General features: G+C 37.6%; 1 protein-coding gene across 1 annotated transcript in view; it reads left to right on the top strand.

Moving 5' to 3' along the window:
• TMEM232 (transmembrane protein 232) overlaps positions 1-12992 on the top strand; it is a 266422-nt gene that overhangs the window by 61096 nt on the left and 192334 nt on the right. The window contains 1 exon segment of the mRNA XM_061188046.1: positions 12067-12190. Coding sequence (XP_061044029.1) covers positions 12067-12190 — 124 coding nt within the window.

Genomic DNA, 12992 nt, shown 5'->3' with positions numbered 1-12992 from the left:
TCCAGGTCACTTATCCGTTCTTCTGCCTAAGTTATTCTGCAATTGATCCCATCTAGAGTATTTTTAATTTCATTTATTGTGTTTTTCATCGTTGCTTGGTTCCTCTTTAGTTCTTCTACGTCCTTGTTAAATGTTTCTTGCATTTTGTCTATTCTATTTCCAAGATTTTGGATCATCCTTACTATCATTATTCTGAATTCTTTTTCAGGTAGACTGCCTATTTCCTCTTCATTTGTTAGGTCTGGTGTGTTTTGACCCTGCTCCTTCACCTGCTGTGTGTTTTTTTGTCTTCTCATTTTGCTTATCTTACTGTGTTTGGGGTCTCCTTTTCACAGGCTGCAAGTTCGTAGTTCCCGTTGTTTTTGGTATCTGTTTCCAGTGGCTAAGGTTGGTTCAGTGGGTTGTGTAGGCTTCCTGGTGGAGGGAACTAGTGCCTGTGTTCTGGTAGATGAGGCTGGATCTTGTCTTTCTGGTGGGCACGTCCACGTCTGGTGGTGTATTTTGGGATGTCTGTGGCCTTATTATGATTTTAGGCAGCCTCTCTGCTAATGGATGGGGCTGTGTTCCTGTCTTGCTAGTTGTTTGGCATAGGGTGTCCAGCACTGTAGCTTGCTGGTCGTTGAGTGAAGCTGGGTCTTGATGTTGAGATGGAGATCTCTGAGAGATTTTCGCCGTTTGGTATTATGTGGAGCTGGGAGGTCTCTTGTGGACCAGTGTCCTGAAGTTGGCTCTCCCACCTCAGAGGCACAGCCCTGATGCCTGGCTGGAGCACCAAGAGCCTTTCATCCACACGGCTCAGAGTAAAGGGGAGAAAAAATAGAAAGAAAGAAAGAAAGAGGATAAAATATAGTGAAGTAAAATAAAGCTATTATAAAGCAAAGCTATACAGACAAAATCTCACCCAGAAGCATATACATATACACTCACAAAAAAAGGAAAAGGGGAAAAATTAATATATCCTGCTCCCAAAGTCCACCTCCTGAATTTGGGATTATTCATTGTCTATTCAGGTACTCAACAGATGCAGGCACATCAAGTTGTTTGTGGAGTTTTAATCCGCTGCTTCTGAGGCTGCTAGGAGAGATTTCCCTTTCTCTTCTTTGTCCGCACAGCTCCCGGGGTTCAGCTTTGCATTTGGACCCACCTCTGCGTGTAGGTCGCCTGAGGGCGTCTGTTCCCCGCCCAGACAGAACGGGGTTAAAGGAGCAGCTGCTTTGGGGGCTCTGGCTCACTCAGGCCGGGGGGAGGGAGGGATACGGATGCGGGGCGAGCCTGCGGCGGCAGAGGCCGGCGTGACGTTGCACCAGTCCGAGGCGTGCCGTGCGTTCTCCTGGGGAAGTTGTCCCCGGATCACGGGAGCCTGGCCGTGGTGGGCTGCACCGGCTCCCGGGAGCGGCGGTGTGGAGAGTGACCTGTGCTCGCACACAGGCTTTTTGGTGGCGGCAGCAGCAGCCTTAGCGTCTCATGCCCGTCTCTGGGGTCCTCGCTGATAGCCGCGGCTCACTCCCGTCTCTGGAGTTCGTTTAAGCGGCGCTCTGAATGCCCTCTCCTTGCGCGCCGCAAAACAAAGAGGCAAGAAAAAGTCTCTTGCCTCTTCAGCAGCTGCAGACTTTTTCCCCGGACTCCCTCCCGGCTAGCTGTGGTGCACTAGCCCCTTCAGGCTGTGTTCACGCCGCCAACCCCAGTCCTCTCCCTGCGATCCGACCGAAGCCCGAGCCTCAGCTCCCAGCCCCCGCCCGTCCCGGCGGGTGAGCAGACAAGCCTCTCGGGCTGGTGAGTGCTGCTCGGCGCCGAGCCTCTGTGCGGGAGTCTCTCCGCTTTGCCCTCTGCACCCCTGCTGCTGCGCTCTCCTCCGCGGCTCCAAAGCTTCCCCCCTCTGCCACCCCCAGTCTCTGCCCGCGAAGGGGCTTCCTAGTGCGTGGAAACCTTTCCTCCTTCACGGCTCCCTCCCACAGGTGCAGGTCCCGTTCCTATTCTTTTGTCTCTGTTATTTCTTTTTTCTTTTGCCCTACCCAAGTACGTGGGGATTTTCTTGCCTTTTGGGAGGTCTGACGTCTTCTGCCAGCGTTCAGTGGGTGTTCTGTAGGAGCAGTTCCACGTGTAGATGTATTTCTAATGTATCTGTGGGAAGGACGGTGATCTCCGCGTCTTACTCTTCCGCCATCTTCTTCTCCAAGCCCTAAATAACCTTTGTACTTAAATAATTATCACACCTTAGTTGACTATGAAAAAAATTTATAATCTCAGTTCCAAAGGCAAGGGCAATTTATATATTTTGTATTAGTTCATTTCATCAATAAATTGTTCTTATCTTTTTTTTTTGGCTAGATGAGCATGCTTGTATTGCGTTGTTTGTCTTTATTAAAGGAAATTTGCTATTGATAACGTCATTCCCACATTTAAAACATCTTTTATTTTCCAAGTTGTTAAACAACAATGAAGTACAGCTTATTATCCTTGGAGGAAATATACTAAGATTCTGTTTCTTTATGCCTTATTTGTAAAGTAAAAGAGAAATTACTGATAAGTGTTAGTTTCCTCCTATACATATGTTAGTTTGAAAAGGGAAAAAGAAGTCTTAAATTACTACAAAAGAGGGCATGGGTTCAATGGAGGAAAGAAGAATTTTAAAGGAGTATTTCTGAGGAAATTGATCAGAGGATATCCCTTTGCAATATTTGAGGATGATCAGAGATTTGAATTCCTTTTCCACTACTAACAATAACAATAATATGTTGTGCCATAGCAAGTTGCAAATTCATATGTGTTTCTTAAAATTAGTTCCAGTTTTTAAGCCTCTGGCAAGCCCACTCTGCACAACCAATTTGTATATGTAAATTCTAAGAATCTGGTATATTTCTTCTGGACAAAAGCTGTTTTCCAGTTTCATTTGGATGTTTTGGGGATTCTAGATCAAGTAAAGATTTCTGGAGAATGGCTTAGAGCATGTCTAATTCCCTTGAAATAGCCTATTTTAGAGTCTTGGAAGACTCTAACTTGATTTAAAAATAGCGAATTATATTTCAACATATAAAAGTAAATATTGCATGACTTTGTCAATTTATTTTCAAGGTATTCTAATAATTACCAAATAAACATGTTGAGATAACTGCTGAGATAGTATAAGTGGCTGATTAAGAATATCTAATTCTGAAAGTCAAGAAATTGTTTCTTTAACCAATTTTCATTTTTACTGTGTTGCATCAAACTTGATTTGATTTTATTTTTCAATTATTTCTCTTTGATAGTTTTTTTTTTTTAAACTTAGTATTTAATAGATTGAGGGGTTTTAGAGATAATACAAGATTATTCTTACTTTACAAATGAAGAAACTGAGGCCAAGTTTATTAGGCTTACTGGTGACTGGAACCAGATTTCAAGGTCCAGCATAGCATTCTTTTTGGTATATCATCCCGCTTTCATTCTGGCTTCATTATTAAGGAGGTAACTGTTTAAAGGCGTCTTGTCACTGAATCCTGACTTTTCTTTTTCTGGGAGGACATTGTGGAAATCAAGCATGGGAGGGAAAGTCAGTGTTTAGACAATGCTGAATGAACAGAGGAGTAAATGGAAAAAAATGGTGAAACACAGTGACTGTTCATAATAGACTGGAAAAGATAATTGTTTAAAAGAGCACTGCCAAATAGTTTTGATTGTATTTCATATATTTACTGTTTTTTTCTTTTTTTAAGTTTTATTTACTGTTTTTTTAAGAAAAGAATTTGACTTTTTTTTTTAAAAGATGACTCTAGTAAACAAAAATAACCTGTTGACATTAAAAATTTGTCTTTTTAAGTTAGCAATTTGACTAACTTCTCTATTAGTCAAATTTTCTGTTAGTTATAATGATAACATTATACCAAATATTAAAAAATTAATTTTTCTTTTTAAAAGTATTTATTTATGTGACAGCCTATACAGTTTTCAAGAAGTCATTATTCCAGGCAAAACCAAACAAACTGTGATGTAATTATCAAAATCAAACCAGAAATACTTTTACGTTTATGGGAAAACTTTAATATTGGTCTTGTGTGCTCCTAAGATTAGGTACATGTGAGAAATTTTAAAAATGGACTGAACATATTTAGAATTAAATAGAAAAATTGAGGCTTCAGACCCTGATAGTAAATTAAGACTTTGTTAGGATTTGCTAGACCAGATAGCCTTAAAATTGTGATAGTTGGTGGAAGATATCTTTGGTTTAGGACCTGAAATTCAATGCCAAGTGACTATTAATAGGAATAATGTAAGCAGTTTCATTTTCCATGCATATCAGTAAAGTACCACATGATAGAAAAATGATCAGAGATTTAAAATGCAGAGGGAGACCATTCAACTGATTGATCAAAAGAAATTTCATTAATAGTGGCAAAAAGTGCTTGGGCCAATACTAGTGAGTGGTTTTCATCCGCCCTTCTCCGATGCTATCCATCAGCAGATAATTCATCATGTATGTCCCTGCCTGACTTCTTATAACCCCCTTTATAAAGATCATACAACACAAAAGGAAAGAAACAAAAGCCAGTGGTTTCAGCAGAGGCTGGAAAAGAATAGACCCAGGTTCCATGAAAAGACTCACAGAATTAGGGCAACCTCTGCTCGATGAGAGACAAGGAATAAACTGAGGAAAGGAAATGTACTAATTACAATAAATTATAAAGTAGGGTGAAGAAGTAGAGAAAATGAGAATACACGAGCCGCTCCCAGTGTCACGCACCAGCCTTTATCTTGGAAGTTTAGCTGCCTTGTGCTGCAGATAAGCAGCTTGTGTAAGGCAGATTTCCATTTAATATGGTTAAATTTTATATGATGCTTCATACTCTCAATGCTCCACCCTGTGGTTTGGCCTTTTACAAACTGCCCCATTTGCTCTGGGGAGATAGGTCAAGCCACCGCAAAAGGCTATCTAATTGAACATGAAAATAATGAATTGTGTTAATAATTGAATTATTAGCCAATGCGACTGCTGAGAAATGCAGCATGGCATTTCAGGAGAGCAGTATAACATATAAAAGTATATCTCCCAAAGCAAAATAGCCGATTTAATCGCTCCATGAATGTATTCCAAAAAAGCTCGACAATTTAAAATTATACTGACATTGCAAGTGTTTTCCAAACATACAGTATTTGTGTTTGCATCGAAATAAATTGAACAAAGAATCCGCTGCTTTGTATGGGCAGCAAGGCCTTTACTTCTGGACACATCACTGCCTCTGCAATATCTGTCTCCCTGAACCCCAGTAATTATAATGTCGTGTGATAGTCTAACCAAAACCCTTCAGACCAAAGTTTTCATCAGTAATTCCTCTTCATGAGCTGAGATGTCAGTGAAGGTCCTCAGTCTTCTGATTCATTTCCTACATTTCTTATTGACCCTTCAATCCTCTGAGCTAAATGTAAACATTTAGTCTGTATCAAGGGTAAATATATAATTTATGCTTTGCTACCTTACGGTGCAGTGAAAAAAGCATTCAACTTCAAATCAGAAGGCCTGCATTTTAGTCTTATCTCTTGCTACCTGTCTAATTTTTTTTTTAAATTTATTTATTTATTTTTGGCTGCATTGGGTTTTCGTTGCTGCACACAGGCTTTCTCTAGTTGCGGCGAGCGGGGGGCTACTCTTCGATGCAGTGCGCGGGCTTCTCATTGTGTTGGCTTCTCTTTGTTGCAGAGCACGGGCTCTAGGCACATGGGCTTCAGTAGTTGTGGCATGCGGGCTCAGTAGTTGTAGCTCGCAGGCTCTAGAGCGCAGGCTCAGTAGTTGTGGCGCATGGGCTTAGTTGCTCCGTGGCATGTGGGATCTTCCCGGACCAGGGCTTGAACCCTTGTCCCCTGCATTGGCAGGCGCATTCTTAACCACTGCGCCACCAGGGAAGTCCCTACCTGTCTAATTTTGATTGAGTCGCATAACCCCTATGAACAGGGTCTGCTCAGCAGTTAAATAGAGGTAATAGCCATCTCAAAGAGCTTTTGGGAGATTTAAATAAGGTAAGTAATATGAAAACACCTTTTAAACTCTGAATCTCCCCTAATACTTCATTTCCTGCTAGTTCAGATCTGAATGAATTTTTTTCGTAAACTCCTACCTACTGAATTTCTGTCTCAGTACCTGACACATGTCCTCTCCTTAAGTTAACCAACTTGGACACCTCGACTACAGTTCAGAGCAGTTCCCCTGCTCTCTACTCCCACTGTCCCCACCTTGGGTCGGGACCTTATTGTCTCATGACTTTTGTAGCTTATTAACTGGTCTCTTGGCCTTATGTTTTCTCTTCAGTAATCTGTCATACTCTGCTGCCAGGGTTACAACATAAACATGATTATACCATTCTCCATCTTAAAATTATTTAGTAAGACCCGTTTTTACATGACACAGGGGTTGCAACTCCAATCAGGGTCTCTTGACTTGCCATGATTAAAAACAAACAAACAAACAAAAAAACAAGAGCAAAAACAAAGACTGAAAGAAGGATCCTGCTACTGGGATTAATTACCACCAACTAGCCACACAGGCAGACCAAGTGCCTGAGCGGCTGGATGGAAGAAGGCAATCAGTGAGCACCTAGGCCTTCTAAGATGAAACAGCCATCATGGCCTGTCGACACTCCATCCCTTCATTCTCCCCCACTACCTTCCCTGTTGCGCCAGGAATGTTCTGTGTGTAGGAGGAAGAACCCTTTTAGCAGACAGATTAAAGACTAGATTTTCATGTAGCCCATCTCTTCTGAATATCAGAAATCAGGCAATGGCAAGAGAAACATATTCTTTAAACTAGTTTTCCTAAATGGTCAAAATCAGGAAAGAAACTCTGTCTGCTTTCTTCTCCATGTGCGGTGAAGATTGAGACTAATTTATTTGTACTAATTCTCCCCTCCCTAGCCTGTTAATGTAACCTTGAGTTTCTGATAACATTATAGTTAAATCATTACTTAAAATGTTCATTCTTCTCCTTAAAGAATGGTTTATATATTTATTTAATTTGGGGATCATATTTATAAAATAATTTTGACGTATTAAAATGTATCTATTTTTCCCACTCACTGTCATCCATTTAACACTAGGATTTTCCATTCTTAAGCTGTTAAATACTATTCCTTTCTTGTCTGGCTTGAGTAAATTTCTAAGCATGGACATAGGTGACCTATTTCATTAGGCAAGCCCGTGATTACATATGACCCTTGGCTGAATATAACATTTGTCACCATTTTTCCCTCTAAAAAGTTTAAGTACATTTTGTCTGGAAATAGGCTTCTATGCTCACAGATTTTTAATTCCCCTCTTTAAATCTCTAAAGGTTGCTATGCTGTTTCCTACCTTTTAGTTATTATGAGATGTTCAAAGCCAGTCTGCCCCCTTTTTATCTGTTTTATTTTCAATCCAGAATTTTTTAGGAACACCTTTGTGATTTGGTAGCCAGGAGATAGATGCTTCCTCTTATGTCTCACTGACCGTCTTAGGAAGCTGCTGGGGCAAATCCTCTGCTTTACTTAGAGAGAAGCCCCCAGTGTGTGAAGCTGTGCACAAATGCTGTGGCTACTGGGATACATTTCATGGAGGATTTCCATTGATAGCTCATGGTTCACATGTGTTCCCAACTCCTGCCTCTCTGTGCTTAGGGTTTTTCTTACATGGTGGTGGAAAACCCATATATGCCTGCATTACATTTTAAATCAAACTTTGGGCTTCTTGGCGTTGGAAAGGTTTGCCTTCATTTAGATTACATTTTCTTCATAGTTTTAAAACCCTTAAAATTTCTTTCTTTTTTTTGTGGTACTATGGGTTTATTTTTCTTTATTTTATGTTTGGTTGTTTCAATAGGAATTAGATAGTAATGGATCTAAGTTTGCCAGTGGCTGTCTACCTCTATATTATTGAAGAATTGTTCTAGTTTGTTCCCTTCCAAGTGTCATTTTTTGCAGTCAACTTCCTTTGTTATGAATTTGAATTAGATTTCTGTAATTTTAATTTCCTGCACCCTCTTGTTTTCTTATTATACCACCTTTCATCTCAGTATCAAGGCTTTTCTTTGTTGTTTGTTCTTCCTGGGCTTTATTAAAGATGCTTAAGAGTCTTGTAAAAATGTCTTCTGGCTCCTGGAAGAAATTACTTTCAGAGGTATGATCTTCTCTTGGTATTCAGACTGATATTCTCTTTAGCCCTTGCTATAATATATTTTTCATTGGTCTCATGTAGGGCCTCCTCCTCCATTTTCTATTTTACTTATCTCAGAACTAGGGAAAATTTATATAAACTTGTCATTTTTAAAATAAGAGGTTTGTGTTCATAGCATACATTACAGAGTTAAAAGCTACAACACTCCACATGCAGTATGATAGGGAACTTCCTGCATTCTCCCTATTCTTTTCTATTTAACTTGTGAGGAGAAAATGCACTCCAGCATTCCCATTACAGCACTCCTCCTCCCCACCCCGTGGCCCCTTTTCCTACACACATATCCCCACAAGCACTGTTTTCTATCCTTTTGTCATCTGGAAGTTGCTATCTCTGAATAAGTATGGAGAGATGAGGATAAAAAGCACAGAGATAATACTCTGGCTCCTTAAAAATTCAGTACCTCAAAGTTAAGGATTGGCTCTACTTTACTTAATTCTATGAAAAACATGGTAGACAGCTGAGATAATTTTTTCTTTACTTTTTTTCTTTTAACCTTCTTTTGGGAAACAAGGCTGCTGTGTTTCTTGAAGTGGCATGTGGCTACTCCTTCTTGCTGTTCTTAATCCAGCTCTATCAATTCTATGGTTTATATCTTACAGGAAATTCCCTGTAAGATAGTGACATCTGTTTCATTCTCAGTCTTTGGGATTGTGTGGATTTTTGACATTGTCAGTGTTTTCCGAAATATCTATTGAAAGTTTCAAGTAACCCTATGTAAGAGTTGCAACTTGGAGACATTTTAATTCTATCTTTTAAAATAATAATTTGGTCATAGAGGAAACAGATATAGAGGAGTAAGGAGAACCTAGGAAAACTGTTCTGAATGCTGATGTTTCTAACCTTTTTATAAGGTGGTGTGCAGACAGATATCTTTTTATGAAGCCCCTGGTTATTATATGTTAGTTCATTTATATAAGTAGAGAAGGAACGCTGGACCACAGTCAGGATAGCTGAAGTCCAGTCCAGGTCTGGTACTGTTTAGCTGTGTGCAGTGATTCACATTAATTTTAAAAGCTAACACAACATTGTTCCCTTTTCTCCACACCCTCTCCAGCATTTATTGTTTGTAGATATTTTGATGATGGCCATTCTGACCGGTGTGAGGTGATGCCTCATTGTAGTTTTGATTTGCATTTCTCTAATGATTAGTGATGTTGAGCATCTTTTCATGTGTTTGTTGGCAACCTGTATGTCTTCTTTGGAGAAATGTCTATTTAGGTCTTCTGCCCGTTTTGGGATTGGGTTGTTTGGTTTTTCTGATGTTGAGCTGTATGAGCTCCTTGTATATTTTGGAGGTTAATCCTTTGTCATTTGCTTTATTTGCAATATTTTCTCCCATTCTGAGGGTTGTCTTTCCGTCTTGGAAATGCTTCACCAGAAACACTGTTTCAATCAATGCTGCTGACTGCAAATTTTCTATATGGGAAAATGCCTTTGACAAAAATAGAATAAAAGCACCAATACTTATAAATTGAAGTTTGTTAAAAATCAAAACTGAAAATCAATGCATGTAAAAGAAGTTTTCAAATTGAATTAGGCTAGTAATTTAAATACAGTGTTAGCTTCTTTACACTGTAAAGATGTATTTTGGAAATTCTTCAGTCTGTATTTTAGTGAAAGTGCCCTAGGTTAGCTACAGTTTTCCAGACTTAAAGGGGAACAGAAGAAACAAAACCTTATGACTATGAGGTATATTCATGGTAAAGAAGTTTTGTGGACTCTGAGACTGTCCTCTCCTTTACCTTATCATGAAACCTCTGCAATGAATACTCTGGGGAAGGACTCACCTTTGTTCATCTTGGAAAGCATCTAGACCTTTTCCTTAAGTCATCATAGATTAAAAAAAAAAAAAAAAAGTTACTGAACTCATATCCGTTGACTTTGAAATAATAGTATTTTTGTAATTCAGTTCAGTTCAGCCTTTTGAACCCAGTCATTTTATATAGAGTATTTCATTTAAATCTCATAGTCTCTGAAAAGTAGGTTTTGCTATATTTACTTTACAGATGAGTAGATTAAGATTCAGCTAACGTATGAACATTGCCCTTTGCCATATATCTAGTTAGTGGCAGAGCTAAGATTCCATCTCTGATTTTTCAACTCTAAATTTCATGCTTGTAAATAAGTTTAAATGTATCAGCTAGGCTTTAGTTCATCTGAATGTAACAGTAACCTGACTGCAATTGCATACCAAATAGGGCTTTATTTATTGCACATAACAAACAGTGCATTACTGATGCAGATGCTTAAGGGAATCCTCAAGATCCAGGCTTCTTCTAGCTTCCTTTTATTCCATTCTTAGTAAGTGACTTTTATCCTCATTGTTGCAGGTTGGCTGCTCTCCCTTCTGGTATCATGTATGAATTCCAAGCAGGAGGAAAAGGATGAGCAAAGGACAAAAAAGCACCTGTTATTTAAATTTAAAAATAATAGCTTATATGGAAGGCTTTCATAATATACTTTCATTTATATCTCATTGACCAAATCTAAATGTAAGGCCATTCCAAAGGAGTCTGGGGAGTCATTTTTTAAGATTAAGTTTCTTGTGGTATAATTTACATGTAATAAAATTCAAACGTTTCATGTATACGGATCTATGACCTTTGACAAATGCGTACACCTGTGTAATCACTCTCCCAGTCCAGATGTAGAATGTTTCCATCTTGAGGAAGCAACATTAACTGAGCGCTCTGCCATTTTGAACAAAATTGAGGTTTAGTTTCAAAGGAAGGAGACAAATGATATTAGGTGGGCAATAGGCAACATTGTAATACTAAGGTTAAATATTAATGTACTTAGATAATGGCTTAGAAAAGCAAAATTGAAAAACAGGAAATACCCATAGGTGGGAGAAGTGTTCAGTTATTAGTTAACCTAGCTTAAAACATGAACTTGGACAAATCTCCCAGATCTATTTAAATCTCAATTTTCTAATATTTAAAAAAAAATTTTAAAAAGTTCTTGAATGTGTCAAAAATTGTGGTTCAGATCAAAGGAGGTATTTGTGTGAAAGCACATTGAGATCTGTAAAGCTCCATTCAAATATAAAGAATTGTCTTTATTTCCGTGGTTAGAGGTGTTTCCTTTTGAAAATGATCATGAACTGGACTCACCTGAAATATCACAGTTGTGAAATTCAAATATAATTGTAGAATATATTAACTTTTTAACTGATTAATGCCTTATAAATCAAGGCAATATGTAGCTCTAGGCAGAGGCAATTTTATATTTGCATTATTATTAGCTCTCTTTCAAACTATGTCTCTTTCAATTGGGTAACAATAGCATTAAATGTATAATTTCCTGAAACTGTTAGAATATATGTACACTTATGGCTAACAAATTCTTATATGATTTCCCAGTCATATAATATTTTGAATCTTGACAGTTTTCCATTTAATGTGAAATATAAATTTTATTCTGAGAAATTGCACTTTTTGTAAAAATCAAATAACACTGAACTGTTAGAGTATTTAGGAAGACCATTTTTTTATTCTCTCTTTTGAGAAGAAAACGCTCTCTTGAAATTCACCCCTTGGAATCAGTTGTAAAAGTTTAAAAATCAAAACCTATTGTGAGATTTGGGGGACACTCTAGAACCAGAGGCCTTGATTGCTTGTTATAGAGGATCTATGAAGAAATGTGATCATTTGTAATATTTATTACTCAGAGTTTTGTCAGAACACTACTGTGAACTCAACATCTTGCCCGATGTGGCCCTTTCCTATAAGCTTTTATCATAACTAGTGGCAAACAATACTAGTCTTTGTTGAAAATAAATGTATCTAGAAATCCAGGATAGTCATTTCTTCTGGCCTATTACCTTTTTCATTAAAAAATTATTTATTATTATTTTAAACGAAAGTGTTGTTTTGTTCATAAAATTTCCAGGTTGGATTCGGCACTGGCTTTGTTGGTCCTTGGGGAGGCTGCCAAATTACACATAGCCTGTTTGAAAGCTTTCATGGACCTAATGAGAGATTTTCTTTTAAGCATTATGTCTGTTCAGAATCAGGTAAGAGTATATCATTAATTTAGGTGTGCAAAAAGACCTAAATTGAAACAAATTTTACTTTTGTCACTATTTTAACTGTATATCATTTAGGATTTATAATGAGCATGACTTTGTAATAATAATTTTAATTAAATGTAAAGGTAAATGCATATTTACCATATATCCCAGTATAAATAGATATAGATGTAGACAGAGATCCAGAAATAGATTATACTCACATGCAGACATGCACTCACACAAGAGGGATTTTTAATTTTATTAACAAACTTCAGATCATATAGTCATATATGGTTTAGTTTCCTATTTAAAAATTTTTTGTTGTCATTACATATTATTAAGATTTACATTTTAGTGAGGATGAGATAACCATTTCTCTGTTGTTGAGCTTTGAGCTTATTTCTAATTCACAGTTAATTACATTATTCACAGTTAATTACAAATAATGTTGAACTGGTATTCTCATCCAAAAATCTTTATCTGCATTTATGACTATTTCTTTAGAATAGATTTATAAAATTAAATTACTGAGTGATAGACTATGAACTTTCTTTTAACATTCTCAGGATGGCTGTCCAGATTCCTCTCCAGAAGACATAACTTTCTTGCTTTCCTATGAAAAAATGTATAAGAGTGCACACACAAGAATTGAGCTATATAAAAAAAAAAAGATTCTTTTACAATATAAAATGGAAAATAGTATCTCATTGGGTTAATTTATGTTCCATTGACTACTAAGGAAATTGAAAAGTTGATGTTCTGTATATACTTTGTAGCTATTTTTATTTTTTATTCCTTGAACTTG

The sequence above is a fragment of the Eubalaena glacialis genome, chromosome 4 (genome assembly GCF_028564815.1).
Source record: "Eubalaena glacialis isolate mEubGla1 chromosome 4, mEubGla1.1.hap2.+ XY, whole genome shotgun sequence".
NCBI classification, from domain to species: Eukaryota; Metazoa; Chordata; class Mammalia; order Artiodactyla; family Balaenidae; genus Eubalaena; species Eubalaena glacialis.
The sequence above is the reverse complement of the archived record's forward strand: the minus strand, read 5'-3'. Positions and strand labels throughout refer to the sequence as shown.